The 16,494-nt window shown below is 55.3% G+C and overlaps 5 protein-coding genes across 5 annotated transcripts; 3 read left to right on the forward strand and 2 right to left on the reverse strand.

Annotated features, from left to right (window-relative positions):
* The first annotated feature begins 47 nt into the window (after positions 1-47).
* F5Z01DRAFT_653567 (uncharacterized protein) lies at positions 48-1,886 on the forward strand. The gene is made up of 5 exons (XM_046263373.1): positions 48-165; positions 223-294; positions 344-881; positions 927-982; positions 1,064-1,886. Exons 1-5 carry the CDS (start codon positions 117-119, stop codon positions 1,594-1,596), a joined length of 1,248 nt encoding a protein of 415 aa, XP_046118925.1. The 5' UTR covers positions 48-116; the 3' UTR covers positions 1,597-1,886.
* A 42-nt stretch (positions 1,887-1,928) lies between these two features.
* Positions 1,929-4,072, forward strand: F5Z01DRAFT_653572 (putative cell cycle inhibitor Nif1). Its single transcript, XM_046263374.1, has 5 exons — positions 1,929-3,103; positions 3,157-3,404; positions 3,461-3,519; positions 3,695-3,759; positions 3,904-4,072. Exons 1-5 carry the CDS (start codon positions 2,373-2,375, stop codon positions 3,947-3,949), a joined length of 1,149 nt encoding a protein of 382 aa, XP_046118926.1. The 5' UTR covers positions 1,929-2,372; the 3' UTR covers positions 3,950-4,072.
* Positions 4,073-5,294: 1,222 nt separating this feature from the next.
* F5Z01DRAFT_621028 (uncharacterized protein) lies at positions 5,295-7,100 on the reverse strand (the record flags this gene model as incomplete). The annotated part of the gene is made up of 1 exon (XM_046261178.1): positions 5,295-7,100. The coding sequence occupies one exon, from the start codon at positions 7,098-7,100 to the stop codon at positions 5,295-5,297; it is 1,806 nt and encodes a 601-aa protein (XP_046118927.1).
* A 5,635-nt stretch (positions 7,101-12,735) lies between these two features.
* F5Z01DRAFT_621302 (Mob1/phocein family protein) lies at positions 12,736-14,062 on the reverse strand (the record flags this gene model as incomplete). The annotated part of the gene is made up of 3 exons (XM_046261195.1): positions 12,736-13,285; positions 13,348-13,459; positions 13,522-14,062. 3 exons carry the CDS (start codon positions 14,060-14,062, stop codon positions 12,736-12,738), a joined length of 1,203 nt encoding a protein of 400 aa, XP_046118928.1.
* A 397-nt stretch (positions 14,063-14,459) lies between these two features.
* F5Z01DRAFT_653584 (Leo1-like protein-domain-containing protein) lies at positions 14,460-16,421 on the forward strand (the record flags this gene model as incomplete). The annotated part of the gene is made up of 2 exons (XM_046263375.1): positions 14,460-15,008; positions 15,065-16,421. The coding sequence occupies 2 exons, from the start codon at positions 14,460-14,462 to the stop codon at positions 16,013-16,015; spliced, it is 1,500 nt and encodes a 499-aa protein (XP_046118929.1). The 3' UTR covers positions 16,016-16,421.
* Between the last annotated feature and the right edge of the window lie 73 nt (positions 16,422-16,494).

The following is a 16,494-nucleotide window of genomic DNA, read 5'->3' on the forward strand; positions in this document are numbered from 1 at the left end:
ATTTCCGCGGCCTTCTCCCATCCGGCTGCGAAGATGGGACGACCAACACATCATTGCAATTCTTGATTCACTTTCCTCTTTCACACTCAAAAACGTCGTCGACCGGATAACACAACATGTCTAACGAAGACCAGGAGCTCCTCGCTCGGATCGGGGAACTTGCGGGTATGCGCTCCTGAATTTACGAGAATGGCGCGCGTTCAATGTAACTGACGTATCCAGGCCAAATCAATCGCCACAAGAACCGTCAAGCAGCGACACAGCACTCAGCACCTCATGCACCGACCCATCGACGTATGTTTCACGGCTCCCATATACAGGCAATCACTAAGAATACGTACAGACAACACATACCGGCAATCAAGCGCACCCTATCCACCAAGAGGCCGGGGAGGCTACCGCTCACAGCCATACCGCCATCGCACGCTTACCTTCAACAGGTCAGGCGAAGATCAGGCCGGTGACAGTTCAGCGTCGAACTCCTCCGGTTGGGTGGCCAGGAATGATCGCCATCGACAGATCGTCAACCAGAACGTGTTTGAGAAGGATAAAGAGTCGCGCGCCAAGGCTATCGAGGAGACACGAAGAAAGAAGGTCGACAGTAAACGCAGCGGGGAGAGGACGCGGTTCAATAACTTTTACAAGCACCAGCAGGCGCTTACCGGGACGAAGAATAGGCACAGCAACCCTACAGCAGTCCCGAACGAGCTTACCGTGGAAGGAATCCGCTTCCAAGTTCTCGATGGCGGCAAGAAACTAGCGCGAGTCCCAGATACGTCCAACCTCGCGCCAACCCCCAAAAGCACCACCATTGCAGGGGTCAAGTTTTTCAGGACAAAGACTGGTAACCTCGTTGCCAACAGGATCGTCCAGGACCACCGGTGCGTGTGCCCGGCTGGCACGCAGAACACACTAACGTTGAATAGCCGGTCCGGCAAAGTCAAGAAGACTGACACGCCGTGCAAGATCTTCTCTTCGTCTGGTAATTGCTTATCACGCCCATGATCAGGGGGCCCGCACGCCACAGAAGCGGTGAGTTGTTCACGTGCTGACTCGTTTCTAGGTTCATGCCCCAAAGGGCCATTATGTCGATATACACACGACCCGAACAAGGTTGCGCTCTGCAAAGAGTTTCTCCGTGAAGGGCGCTGCGCCAACGGAGACGCGTGTGATCTATCACACGAGATGTCTCCTGAGCGTGTACCGAACTGCGTGCATTACGCCAAAGGCAATTGCACCAAGGCTGAGTGTCCCTTTACGCATTCCAAAGCCACCCTGAATGCCCCTGTTTGCAATGCTTTTGGTTTCTTCGGCTATTGCGATAAGGGCGCTGAGTGCACAGAGCGCCACGTCTTTGAGTGTCCCGACTTTAGCAACACTGGTCGTTGTAAGCACAAGGGGTGCAAGCTTCCGCACCGGGAGCGCGCCAGCCTTATGCGAGGGCAACAAAAGCCCGACGACGAAATGGACGATGTGTCCAGCGACGATGATGACGCCGGCTCGGATGATATTGACTCTGATGCCGTGGCCGAGTTTATTGACGCGGACTCTGATGCCTCGGAGATTGAAGATCGACAGGACTTTATCCGTCTGTGAGCTAACCTTAGGAAATTACCCGAAGGCCCAGGGCTTTGTTCTAGCGCCTTCAGTCTGTGCCATTGCATTGCATTGCATTGCATTGCAACCACTTTGCCAAGGGTCGCGTCGTCGCCCTGATAGTTACGTTTTCCAAGATATCCACGCGCGAGGAGCAGAGGGATGAAAACGATACGCAAGCAAGAAAGAAGTCAAGAAAGAAGAGCAGAGAAAAGAGAAAGAGAGAAAGAAAGTAGTTCAGTCTTAGTAGCGTTGCGTACCTATGGAGAAAATATATCAATATTGTGAAAGAGTACCTTACCTTGAAGTGCTTTGCAAGTCATCGCGGCCTGTGCTATATTTGGGTCCAGGGTTGAAGACCCCCTCCTTCCAAGTTCCAACCTCATCAGTCCCCTCACAAGATCGCCCATGGACGACCTGGACTCAGCTCTGGTCGAATGATGGCCCGACGGACATGGAATTGGCGATACTGACACTACGTAGCAACAATTCGACTGGCGGCGCCGCTAGCCGCGCAGGACTGTGGATGAAACGCACGGGCACGACCACTGGCGCAAGAAACGGACTGGACGCTGAGGTGCTGCGCCTGGTTGATCAGCCTCGCCCCTCCAGTCACTGGGCCGCTACGTTGCAACGTCTTTGTCCCTGGCATTTGATGGAGTAGTCACATATCAATCTTCACTTGCCGGTACGTTTATACAATCGTCGGCTCCATCATACAACTTCGCTCCACCCCGTAGCGTGCGACTCTCCATAGGGCTGCGCACATCGCCAAGATGGGTCTCCGCGACATGCTCAAGAAAAAGGACGACATCAACGCCCGCGACGAGCACCAGCAGCAGTACCAGAATGCCAACATCCCCGAGCTCGTGCTAATGCGCACCGACACCGTCCCCCAAGATGTGATCGAACCTTCAGCTGCCAATGACAACCAGACACACCTCGCTGCCAAAGGACCCAACATAGCCCGTAGGAGTCTCGACGTCTTTCGGCCGCGCAGTCGCTCGCGCAGTGCGTCCGCCTCGTCACAAGTTAGCAACAGTGAGAAACACGCCCACAGAGACTCGGCAGGCCGCCGACTGTCGCAACGACTGCATCTCGGCGGCCGCGAGCATGATACGTCGGACAGTGTGCCGGAGGACCTGCCGGAGATACGCACCCCCGTGGGCGACGTTGATGACATGGAGTGGGAGAGACGCGCGACGATGCTAGCAGGACAGAACGAGCTGGCTCGGAGTGGGCCCCAGACACCTAGTGATAGTGGGAGGACCAGACGCAAGAGCAGTGTGACCCCTGGGCGGTTGGACGAGCTACAAGCGCAACAGCAGCGGTCGAGTCCTCGGAGTCGACCTCAGACTTCTCAGGAAATTGACGCGGACATACAAGAGGCCATCAGATTGCATGAGGCTGGCGATCTAACACAGTCAACGAGGATGTTTGAGCGACTGGCCGATCCCAACGGGGCAAACAATCCGCTCAGCCAGGTGCTGTACGGACTTGCATTGAGGTAGGAGGCTCATCGGTTCTGTTCCCCTCAAGTTCTGGGCTGACAGGTTGTAGGCATGGCTGGGGCTGTGCGCCAGACCCGGCGGGTGCAGTGCGTCATCTGACGGCGGCCGCGTCCAACGCCGCGTCTATCGAGCAACTTGCTTTGCAGGCAGGCATGACGAAGGGTGGTGCCGCCAAGGGCGAGTTGGTGCTCGCCATCTTCGAGCTGGCAAACTGCTTCCGCCACGGCTGGGGCATCGAGAAGGACGCCGTTGCCGCGCAGCGGTACTACGAAACTGCAGCCAATCTAGGAGATACAGGTACGTCTTGACTGTGACCGAAGACTGTCATCTGAGCGATGAGCTGACCTGCGAAGACGCCATGAACGAAATTGCTTGGTGCTATCTTGAAGGGTATGGCTGCAAAAAGGACAAGGTAAGTGCACACACATCCGAATCACGGGGAAATCTCCCCATGCAATCCCCGACGTGCTCTTTCGCGCTGCCGCATACCTCTCCGCATGAATGATCGAGGTTGGGCAGCAATGCGTCTGCGGGTGTGAGCCAGTCGTTGCATTGTCAGATCGTGAGGCTGACATGTTGCTGCGCAGTTCAAGGCCGCGCAATATTACAGGCTCGCGGAGAATGCAGGCAGCAAGACCCTGGGCAACTCATGGTACGTGAGCCAATATGGTGATCCGGTGGATGCAACAGGAGTGCACGCGTCAGCTGGGCACACAACCTGCTTAGCACTCAGCGTACTCCTATAGGCCTGCCTCACGATATCAGTCACTTTTTTGCTAACCCGCCGCACGAATAGGATCTGGAAGGATAAGTACAACCCTGAGAACGCGCCTAAGAAGTAAAAGTCCAGCCTCTCACCGAGACTATACTGAGACCCCCTTTTTTCGCAAGCACTGCTCCGCGGGGGTCAATAAATACCAGTTTGATTGAGCTACTACTTTACCAACATTCAATGATCACGATGGTCAGTGACGATGATCCCTTTCTGATGCAATAATTGAACACCAGTCGGTCAGAGGTCGACAGCGATGATAGACCAGCAAGGCTGAGCATGACTGCGAAGCCACCTAGACTTTGAGACACACTGCCCCCCCTTTTTAGCACATACTACACTTCCATCGAATCAAATGTATCACCTGCGCTCAGCGGGGGCGTCGAAACCACGGCATATTCTCTCCGACTACGTCGCACCCTTCCGTATAGGGCAGTGTGTTCCAAGGCATGGAGGAGAGTGACAGAAGCCGGATGACCTAGATCACACCGTCATCCTGCCCCAACCAGAACAACGCCACGCACGCCGCTTTTATGGCAGTGAACATCGACGTCCTCCCAGTGCGAGCCTCATGTGGACATGTTGACTAGTGGGCGAACAAGAGCAAGCCAGCTGGTGAGAACAGTCATGGGGAGAGAAAAGATAGTATGATTCACACGTCTGCAAAGCCCATGCTACCGGAATAATCCTACTCCTCCAAAGGAAAAAAAAAAAAAGAGCCAGCTGCTCGTATAACCCCTTTATCACAAGAAGATTTCCAGCCAGGTGTCGAGGCTTGCCCACCAAGCTAATCCGTCCCTCGCTCCCGCCCTTAGCAGGACGGGTGGGCGGACGGACTCGCTCAAAGTGAGACTAACGAGTCCTCTCTTCACCGTCAAACGGCATACACAGAAGTTAAAAAAGAATAAAGTTGGTTCGTCATCGTTCATGTCCATCGTGAGAGAGTTGCAATCTTTCCTCCGCAGTAGCAATGTCCACCCGTAAACAGGGAGGTGCCAATGTTCGTTCGTTCGTTCGTCATGATTCCCTTGCCTCCGCAGTCGCCTCGTATCACTTGTCTCGCCTGATCCCATAGAAATGCAGAGTGTAGAAAGGAAAAAATAAAATCACAAATCGCTCGCTTGCTGAAGATCCAGAAAAAAGAGAAACTGTCCGAAATGGCACACAATCCCTTGGGGATATCGCCGAGGGGGCAGGTTTTCCGCGAGGAAAAGGGCTTCGGAGAAAGTATTTGAATGTAGTCCATTTCGTTGCGTGAGCAACAACAATTCTGGTGGTTTGCGCACGTTTGGACCGCGAAAAAGGCAGTCATTTCTGTCGTATCGCATTGTCGAAAAGAGATAGGAAAGCAGATAGGAAAAACATTAAAAGAAAAGTTTCTCAGCCGTAGACTGGTTTCGTAAAGTTCGTTTTGATCATGATATTTCCTGAGCAATGGGGTAGTGATGATGCTGTTGTTGTTGCTGTTGGCCATCGTGTCGCTGGCGCGACCCGGAGTTGCTGGCGACAACATATCGCGCAAAGTCCTGGACAACCTTGCGAGGAATCTGCTCCCAGAGCAGCGAGCGGGAGTAGACGTCGGCCACAGCGTCCTTGGGCGCGTCGCTGAGATCGACGGCGGCAAGAGCATCGGTCATGGCGTCGGCAAGGCTGCGGCGCGGCCGATGCTCCAAACCGCTGTTGTCAATGTAAGCGTCGTCCTGGGCGTTGGCGTACTGGAGAGTGGTCAAGGAGAAGATCTGCTCGTTGGTCTGCTCGACGGTCGGCTGCACGAGGTTGTCCAGCATGGATGGCGACACGGTATCGGTGCCCACCTCGGGGACGGGCATGCCAGAGAGAGGATCGTTCCAGGTACCAGAAGCTTGGGGAGCAGAAGGGGCCGCCTCGACGGTCTGCGTGCTGACACCGGCATCCTTGAAGACATTGTCGAGCAGGTTGGCGGAAGCAGAACGGACGGCGTCGGAGACGGGAGGGATAGCGGGAGCTGATTGCCTGGACAGAACGAAAGCGCCGACAAGGAAGAGCATGAAGAAGAAGTTGCCGTGTTGCGCAGTGCCCTTGTCGGACGTGACAGCGTTGTTGGCTGGGCGCGCCTTGGGTGCTTCAGGCTTGGCCTGGGGTTGCGGTTGGTAGTTGTCCCCAAACGAGTTCACGTCATCCCATCCATGGACAAAGTCGTTCATGTGATCGAAGCCGCCAGTGGAGGTCTCGGGGATTGTCGATGTTGGAGGATCCCCTTCGATACGATGGACGTGCTCTGTAAGGACGGCAATCTTCTTCCTCAACTCTCCAGTCTCCAGGGTGTGCGCTGCGATCAGGTTGTCCCGCTCTGCAGAGAGCTGAGCGATGTACTCGGTCGCATCCTGCTTCTCCTTCCACATGTACTCAACCTGCAGGCGAAGCTTGCGGATCTCGTCGTCTTGCTCGGTGACGTAGTCGGTCAGGTGCTTCCTGTCGTCCTCGAGTTGCGCCGTGTGGGCCTTCTTGCGGTTTCGCGAGTCGAGGGCAGCTTGGCGGTTACGGAGGAGGCGCTTGAGATGGCGGTAGTACTTCTTGGTCTCGGGGTCCTTCTCGTTGTCGATGATACCGTCAATGTTGTCCGTGGTGAAGTTGTCAGGGATGTCGACGCGCGCATTCTTCTTGCGGATGCCGCCGCTCGATGCCTGGACAGGCTTCATTGGAGGTGCCTTCTTGGGTCGACCAGCACCTGACGAGCGAGATTGTGGGAGCGCCTGGCCTTGTGCTCCGGAAACAGCAGGGGCGATGTTGGGCCTTTGTTGGTTCTCCTGGCCCGCGAACACGTTGCCGTGAGGGTTGAATGCGATCGCGCCGTTGACGAATGGAAAGCCGTTGTTGTCGAGCATGAACTGACCGGCTGGGAGCATCCAAGGATTCGACGCATCAAAATCTGCGGCATCGTTCTCGTCAATCGACATCAAGCCCTCCGCAAACTGTTGTTGTTGCTGTTGGGTGAAGAACGGATTGTTGGAAGGCTGAGATTGCATGTCCACGGCTGACCAGTCATCGGCTTTGGAAGCAGGCGAGAACAGGGGCGTCCCAGTGACACCAAAGTTGTCTGAAAGAGCCTCCCCCATGGGTGGCGAGTGCTCTAGCCCAGAGTCCATAGCGCTGCTGTCAGCAGCTGCCTGCTCAACGTCGCCATCATAGTAGCTCCGCGGCAATTTGGTGTCCACAGACAGTCGTGTGCTGCGGAAGGCCATTTGTTGCTGCTGAGAGTGTCTTGAGTGATGGCTTTGCTGTGACAGTTGCTGCTGCATGGTGGGCGCATATGAAGTGGCCATGGTACGCGGTGAACAGTGAGCCAGGAAGTCAACGTGCTTCAAGTAGTGTCTAAAGCCGGTTAGTCCGCCTGTCGATGAACGATTGATGTGTGATGAAGCAGGTAGGCAAGTAATATCTTCGAGACCAGTGAATGCCGGAGCATCAACGAGGGAAAGCAAGGGGCAATGCGGTGATATACAGTCGCTGAAGAGCCTGTGAACCCCCATTGCTTGCTTGCACAGTGCAGCGCAACGCACGTGCGCTTCTCCGTGCACGAGTCCCAAGCGCAAAGGCGCAGTGTGGTGAGGTGAAGGTTGTAAGAGAAAGCTGGTTCTCGACTTACACAGCAGAAGCGGACTCGTGATGCACAAGGTGTCGCTTAGATGACAGTACCTAGCAGAGAAGTACGGAAAGGGAGACAGGCGACTCGCACAGAACGAAAGGCGAGCGCAAAGCAAGGCCGTAAGTCGTCGTTAAAAGTCGTTTCGTAGTCAACAAAAGAGACCGATCAAATGTTCGTCAAGGACAAAAGAGGGGCGGGGGCAACGAAGACAAAGAGGTGATAAGTAACAAAGGCTGACGGCACGAACAACGAGGAACGAGACGAAAGCAAGAGCGTGCGGTGGTGATGATGATCTGACTGCGAGAAAAGCAGACAGAATCTCATACGAACTCGCACGGAGGGTGGTTTGTTGGGTGGTTATCTTTGGTGATAGAGGCGAGGCGGTAAGGCGAGGAGGTGGGCGAGGACGGTTAATGTAGGTGGCCGGCGCAGGGCTGCTCTCCCAGTGTCTCTCCAGTCCTCTAGACTCCATCGGGGACAAGCGGTGCAGGCTGGGGCGGGTACCGCAGATACTGGCTGGCCAAGGGTACATGGGGTACTCTGGTCTCCAGTCCGCCCGCCTTGGATTATGCGGTCAGTGGACTCTGCTCAGGTACCTCCGAGTCTCTGACTCAATCTGTCTCCGTCTATCGCACCGGCCCGGTACGTAACTTGTTAGTGCTGCGCATATCCCGTCTGCCAAATCCAGTAGACGAGGTTTATGTTTGTTGTTGAAGACTGATCTCGGTCGTGGCCTGGGAGGCGCGTACGCAAGTCTATCCGGAGGTTCGACAGGTAAATCATCAGGAACAGGTACACAGGTGACAGCGGCTCCCTTCACCGGGTCGGGCGCCAATCCACCGTCGTCATCTCATTATCATTCTCTCAGGCTCTTGGAGGCCATTTGAGCCGGCCTCTCTGGTCTGAGAGAAGTACGTACAGCAAGTGATGGTGTGGGCGAGGCACGGCTGTCACTCTCCAGCAATGAGCTTAGCAGCAAGGACGATGAATGACACGGCATCGAGGCCGACCCCGGCGGAGATCTGGGACAGCAGCCCATCATCGGTCTCACGGTCGACCCATTCCAAGATTTCCTTGATCATTAGCAGCCACACGCACCCTCCTGCTCCCACTGCTCGCAGTTCGAAACAGAGGGCCAGAGCCACATGCGCACCTTGGCTGGCCCCCCATTTGGATACAACGTCCCCCATGTGGTGCGCGGGTGGGGAATCAGGGCTCGTCATGGCCCAAGTCTCGTATGAGCAGTGCTGCGACGACGCATCCCGCGTGGCTTTGCAAGTCCATGTCCCTTTTCGTTTCCTCTAGACCAGTCACTCTACTACGTACCCATCAGTTGACCGCTTTTGGGGGTCCAGTTCCTGGCCGTATGGCCGTATGGTCGGCTTGTTAGGCGCTGTATCAGATGCCTCCACTCCGGCTTAACATCCCTATGGCTGTCGCAGTCACTGTCCGTTGTCGTGCTACTGGTGTGTGCTTTGAGTCGAGAACCGTGGGAGCGCTAAACCCCACGTCCACAGGCAGCGAATTAGGGACGGTCGATGGGAGGTCTGCGTGACTGAAGTGCGATTAAACACGGATGGGCTGCCAATTCGGGCAGCCAGGTAACAAATGGCACGCCTGTCTGTCCAGACTCTTAGCGGCAGGCCCTCCCGAGAGGGCCGGTCAAGAATGGGAGCACAGCAGGGACGAAACGGAAGACAGAACGGGTGTTGGGTTGGGCACAAACGGCCCATCCATCATCGTCCGGACGTCTGTGCCCAACGCTATTGCTGACTATTATCCGTACCTACCTTTCGATTAGGTAGAGGCTTTCGCAAATGGAGGACCGTACTAGGAGAGGCCCGTCGCGGGCCAGCCCGTGCGTGCCTACCTTCTACAGTAAAATAATTACGTACCTTATATTTTGACTAGTCTAATTAGTACCGTACGCAAGTGCGTACGTACCGTCACGAAGATATCTACAGGCACTACGTACTTGAGAGCTGACATGTAATTTCTGCCGACAGCGAGAGATGAGGCAAGTGATGAAGAACGCGTGCCACTTTGTCGTCGTACAAGAGCTCTCATTGCTTGTCACAGGAGCACTGGGCAGGCAGCTAGGCCAACATGCGGTCGCTCATGCTGGCTCTGGGACCGAGGATACAGGGACCGTCCCCAGTGAGCGAGTGAAAATGTGGAGGGGTTTATGTCCATCACTGGGAGCGTGCGCAAGGGACATGGACATGGACTGGAGATGTCGATGTCCAGTCGCAATGGCAGGTGCAGGTGCATGTGAGGCAGGAAGGCGGATGTATGCAGCGGGATCTGGCCTGTGGTGCTAGCGTCCAGGTACCTATCAGCGGTGTCGGCGGCAGAAAGGTACGGACGTCTGTATCAGACTACGAATTAGCGCATGCAAGCTCTTCCCACCTGACCTATTCGATGGAGCCCCCTCTTGAGGAGAGGGTCTCACAATGTTAATCAGTCTCACATCAACAAACCACTCCCACGCCTTTCAAGTTGACGACTGCTATTATTACTGCCAATTAACGTGCGGCGGGAGCTTCTGCTCCTCAGACCTCTTTCGACACTGCTACCGCCTGACCGATCCCGTCCCCAGCCTCAATGTCGTGATCCCTTCTTCCCTCGGGATTCAGAGCGTCGCTCTTTGAAGCTCAGTTCGGCCCTCCGGTCCCTGTCGCCCGCGGTACTCGCCCACCAACAACGCAAACAATCACTCGTCTGCTGGCTTGGGGACTGGCCAGAGTCTGTTCACCAGGCCCAGATCTCCTGCGCGTATCTGCACGCGCGCTCCCAGGCCAAGACAGTGCGTCACCCAACCATAACGTCAGAGAGTCTTAGCCCTGCTCCACTGTGCTAAGAGGTCGCATAACAGCCGGCCGACCACCCCCAGAAGTGTCGGTGTGTTTCGCCTTGGCTCTCTGAAATCGGCCTGAATCGATGTCTGCTCGTCCACTGAATTGTCGTCGAGGGCGGATACAGTCGTCGCGACGCGTTTCCTGGGGCCTCTTCACGTTGGGCACCGATGCAACCTCCTGTTCAAGCCCGGGGGCCCTGTCGGCTCGACTACTCAACTCCGTCCCCGAGCCCGAGGCTACGCTCAACGAGCCTCATCGTCCTGCCTGTTAGTGGCTCTATGGGTTGTACAACATTGGCTTTGTCTGGGTGACCCTCGGGTGACGCTTACCATTGTGGGAGCTCGACGAGGCAGGATTTTGCCCTTGAACTTGACCCAATCAATATCCCAGGGCGATTTATGGCACGTCATGGCAGCAAGACACTCAACAGCCGCTAGATGGCTTTGATCTCACTCAGCAACACGCGAACAGCGGCATAAACCAAGATCCCTCGGGCTCTAGCACTGAACGAGGATCTGTATCCTGTTTCCAGAAAGCCCAGCCTCCTGAATTCTCTGGAAAAGTCGACAGGTATTAGTCGGGATCAAACTTGCGGTCAACAGCTAGCATCCACATTACTGGGACCCTGATCTTGGATTGGCCGCGCAAAAGCAAGTCACGATCCGCGAGCAATCAAAACAATCGCGGGGAGAAAATCTTTCCAGCCGGCGCCGTGTTTTGAACTATGCATTGACAAGTGTCATGCTGTCCCATGCGAGCGGGCTGCGTTTGGCGGTGGGTCTTGAAGTGACAAACACGCAGGAAAACATCGACACACCTCGTTAGCTAGGTGCTAAAGGTGACTCACAGGGCAACCATCTTGCGATATCGCCTTCAAAGTCCTGGATGGCTAATTCCAGCTCGACGCGGTGAGGTCGTTGTCATGGCAGTGACGGTCAGAGTACGCTAGATCTCCTGACCGCCAGATACTAACAATGTGAGCTGCACCTATAGCGCACATAACGTATCATCTTCTTTCTACTCGATTCCAGCTTTAGAGGCACGTCATATGTGTACTTCGGACAAGATAGGGGCTCCCGTCCGCCAGTTCTCGATGGCGACTACCTATGCCAGTGGTAATCCTTCAACAGGATGACCCTCTCGATCCTCGGCCTCTGTGCCACAAGGGGACGAAACTGCGATGCAATGATGGCGCCACGGCCTTTCACCGTAATCTCGTCAGTGCTCGTCGTCACGTCGAAGTTCAAACCTCGGTATCGAAAGGCCGTCGGCGTGTTCTACCGGAGCACACGCTGGACATGGTAACTTGACCCCCGGATGCTTTCTTGGTGTCACCTTCCTTCACGACATTCGGCGTCGGCCCGGTTCGGGGTTGCACAGCATCAGTTCCCGTCGAGCTTAATCTATCTATAACAGCCATCTAATGTGAACGCCAGAACGAGACCTTGATCCGTGGAAGATATTCCCGCTTGCGATACACAAAGAGCCTGGCCGTTCAGGAATATCGGCCTTCCCACTGTGACATGCTCCTTTCGAATGACCGCCGATTTTTCTTACTCATAGCAAGGAAGCAAGTCATGATCCTCGCCCGCAAGTGGTAGAAGTTCAAGTGATATCACACGGGGCACTGGTACCCCAACCATCGCCACATCTAGCATCTGCTTTGACATCGTAGTACCAGCGCCATGTGGCGCCGTTCGCTCGCTTCCAAAGGCTAAAGCTTGATTGCACCCCGCAAGACGATGAATGTTCATTGATACCGGGCCGGGCTGCTGTGGAACGATTGCACCCGTATGATGATACATGGCTGCATAGATGATACACGACTGCGTAGAACGACGAGGGAGGGTTCCCCCTTATCGTAGCTGACGGGGAATATAGCCGTGTAGGTTTCACTTCCAAAGGAAGTCTGGCGGACTCCCCCCTTTCGAGGACAAGATGGGCGTCGGCTCTAGACGCTTCGTTGTCGAGGACAAGACCAGCGGCATAGCGGCTGACAGGGGAAGATTACCCCACGGGCAGTGATTAACTTATCGTAGAGACTTGATGGTACTGCTGCTTCTTACCTGGAAGGCTATCTCGTCATGATCATGATATATCACCGTACGCAAATGGCCAGGAGTGTCGAGAGACTTGGACAATTCTTTCCAAATTTTTGAAGTATTTCGCCGCTAATCAATCTGTCAATGTACCGTATTCTGTTGATATGAACATGACCTATGGACCTTTGAGTCTATTCCCTGAATCATACCCCAAGCACCTTACGACTCCCTTTGTTTGACTATGTGTGTAAATCTCGGCGAATGGAAATCACGCAGCCCCAAATATGGTACCTTTACATACGACTTTTGACAGGTAACTCAGGCTACCCCCTCACTGTGTTGGGAATCCAGCCATCTCGAGCAGGCGCTGGCCGGCCTTGATGTTGGCATACTCGTACGCCTTGGACTCGGGCGGGAACGTCCCGTTCGCCGCCCACAGGTCGATCAACGGCTGCATCGGCTCGAGCTCCGCCGGCTTGAGCATGTCGAGCGCCGTGGCCGTGAGCACAAAGTGCGAGAAGCAACTGTTCAGCTGCTTCTCCAGGTTCAGGTGGTAGAAGGGCTCCGCGAAGTGCGCCCAGTACAGGTGTGCGTAGACCCGGAACATTTGCCGGAAGATCATCTGGCAGACGTCGATGAACTTCTCGGGGAAGCCTGAACGCTTGCCGGGCCACTCGGGCTCACCGGGGTTGGAGAGCTGGGAGAGGGGTGTGGTGGTGATGGACGGGTTGTGGGCGTATGAGATTCCAGAGGGATCGGTGGGGAACATCTTGTCGTCGTCAATCTTGCCTGAGATCCAGCGCTGCATGAGCGTCATGTACTCGTACGCTGGGAGCTCGACAGGCTCACGGCGGCTGTTGAGCCACGTGAAGGAGTGGTTGCTACATCGCCGTGATGAGTTGGTGTGGTTGAGATGGACGGGAAGAAACGGGTCACGACTTACGACCCGGCAGACATGCGAGGACATGTTGTCTGGTTGCAGATGGTGCTGCCGTCCTCCTCCTTTTCGTGGAGAACTCGGACAAAGTTCCACAGCAGACGGTAGTGATCCACGACTAGGCAAGTTAGACTTATCGTTGCTCAGACCATTGGTAGCATATGTTCGATTCTCACTCACCCTGATGTGCGATCCATTCACCTGGCTCCACCGTCTTGGGTCGCGCGCTCAACGTCATGAAATTGCCCTTGACAATGTGCTTGGCGTACTGGGGGTTCAACCATAGGGGTAGCGGTCGGGGAAGGTGATAAGAACCGATAATCTCATCTCCAGACATGTTGCTTGTGTCCTCCACGCCAATGCTCTGGGCTAACGACGGTGAGTTGGGGAGGGGTGATAGCTTGGGCGCAAGGCTTGTGGAGGATTGGCTGGCTTGTGAGAGCGTTTCTGGTGAGTTGATCTGGCCCGAGGGTGAGGAAGCGGTTGGGCTCTTTGACTGCGACGGAGGCTTGGCCGAGCCTCCACCTCTGAAGCGAGCATTGCTGTACGTTTTGTCAGTCGTTGCACGGCTGATACTTGAGTAGCAGGCATGACGGGTGATGGGTTTGGCATCTCCGCCCTCAGACGTGTCCCCCACAGTCTTGGTATAGACGTCGGTCTGGCCATCCTTGGCGGTATGACCACATGCGTCCCCATGATCGCCACTTTGCTGCTCCGGCATCCACGTGTAGGCTCCCGGGAGCTTAGTGATGTGATGGATACTCACATCCCGGAAAAGAGGTTCGACATGATATCGATTCAACCCTGAAAGACCTGGTAGAGAGGGGCAACGCTGGCAGCCTCGTGAGGGCCGTGTTTTCGATCTATCGTTTGGCGCGCAGAACCAATTGTATTCCTTGTATGTGAGGGGTGCTAGAGATGTGGTCGCAAAGTTGATGGATGAGAGAGAGCAACAGAAGTGAGCGGCCACTGGAGTAAGATCAGAGACGTATGCGCGCGGATGGCCCCTCCTCCCTTTGGCAGCAACCCCCTGTGGGCTCTCACGCGACGTCTCAGCGTCAGTCCAGTCCCCTGAACGAACAGCCGCCGTGTGGGTTCATCTTGTGGCCGCCTGTTGAATGGCGGTGGTTTCAGGACGTCCAGAAGCTCTCGATCACGCTAGCCCTTTCGGGAAGTATTCCGACCAATTACTTGCCTGTTTCCTGTGGCTGGTGAGCCCAGGCGCGCGCCACATTTCAGCCTTTGGCCTCTTGTCGCGAAAGCGCGCCATCAAAGTTGCGTCGCTCGCACAGCCAACCTCATCCAGAGCTCGCAACAGCCTTCATTGGGATTCCAGTTCTAGGCAACACATCGCCTCTACTTCTTCTCATCATACACGTCGAATCCCGGTTGAAAACAGCAAAATGTCCGAATCCGACGAGCCCATTGATCCCATTGACGAGGGCGGCGATGATCTTTTTGGCGATGATTCCGATGCTGGCGACGCGGCACCATCGCCGGCCAAGCAGCAGATCCTAGACGATGACGACCTCGCCTCCGACCCAGATGAAGATGCGCGGCCAAGACATCGGGGCTATTCGCCGGAACAAGACCAGGAGATGCGCGATGCGATCGTCTTAGATGTCACCACGTATCGCCATCCCATACCGAAACCAAGTGATGGCGTTGTTAGTTTTCTCTACGTACTCAGGTATCTTGAGCGGCGGCACTGACCCGTCTTCAGCTTCGGACAATGAAGGTCCCCGAATTTATAACCTTCCAGCCCGAACAGTACAACTCGGAAACCTTTGAGCCCACAGAAGCCGACATTGCCAATGCAAAATCGGAACGGCCACAATACGACGTCCGTTTCCGACGGGACGAAGCTACGGGCAAACTCGTCAGCAACACCAATATTCTTCGCTGGAGCGACGGCTCGGTTACCATCTCCGTAGGGGGTGAGCAGTACGAGATTTACAGGAAGCCACTCGCCCCAGCACCAGGGCAGCCATACAATGCGAAACAGGATGCGCACCACTATGCTGCCGCTGCGGAGCTCAGCAGCAATCTGTTGATGACAGTGGGCCACATCACGGAGCAGTACAGCGTCCGACCCAACAAGTCCATTGGTGATGAAGCCATGGCACAGCTCACGAAGCGCTTGGCCGCCGAGAAGGGAGGAACTGCGGCCGATATGATCATCCGACAGACCGAAGACCCCGAACTGGCGAAGCGCAAGGCTGAGCAGCTGGAGAAGGAGAGGAACAAGGCGCTCCGGAAACAAGAGAATGCGAACGCGAAACAGGAGTTCGGATTGGGCCGCTCCGGCCGTGGCGGTCTGTCGATCGGTGCTCTCGAGGGCGCTGGCGGCGGCAGGAAGAGGGGCGCCCCTGGTGCGAAGCCCAAACGCCGTCGGCCTGAGTATGACTCGGATGATGATCTGCCACAAGGTGTAGGACGCCAGGAGAAGTATGATTTGGAAGACGGCTTCCTGGTCGACAGCGACGAGGAGGAAGAGGGATACGAGGATGATGATGACATCCTGGACGATGTGGAGGAGAAGCCGAGGAAACGACACAGGACGGAGGAGGCATCTGAGGTAGAGGAAGACGCCTCGGGCGACGAGCTTGAGCCGGCGCCCGAGGCAGCATCACGGAGCAGGCGTCGCAATGTTGTCGACAGCGACGATGAATAAGATGGTTGGGATCTGGGTACATTTCTTGGCGTTTGAATCGTCCTCGCGGAGCATTTGGTCAATGGTAGCTTTCATCAGTGGTGTGCACTGGGATAATCGTGTTGCTCGAGGTTGAGTCTCTTTCAGTGGGATATGCTCGGTGATTCAATACACAATGTGAGCTGAGCAACATGCCCGCTATTGCAAAGTCATCCGCTTCCAACGTTCTGTTCACACGGAATACATCTTGCGCAGGCATGTATCGGCAACGAAGGCTTCTTGGGGAGAAGCAGTAACCGTCACAGGGGGCAGCAATTAGGCTCACATTGAGCTCAACTCTATGACAGAGCTCGACGGAGCCGCCTTTCAGCTCTGAATGATATAAAACCAGTCAATTTCTTTTCCGATGAGAGGTACGGAGTAAAGGCGAATACACACTCTACTAGTACCTTACTTATACAGGTTAGGCAGAATGTGATTAGGACTGAGTCACGGGACCA

This window comes from Emericellopsis atlantica (genome assembly GCF_019669845.1).
Source record: "Emericellopsis atlantica unplaced genomic scaffold F5Z01scaffold_11, whole genome shotgun sequence".
In the NCBI taxonomy this organism is placed as follows: domain Eukaryota; kingdom Fungi; phylum Ascomycota; class Sordariomycetes; order Hypocreales; family Bionectriaceae; genus Emericellopsis; species Emericellopsis atlantica.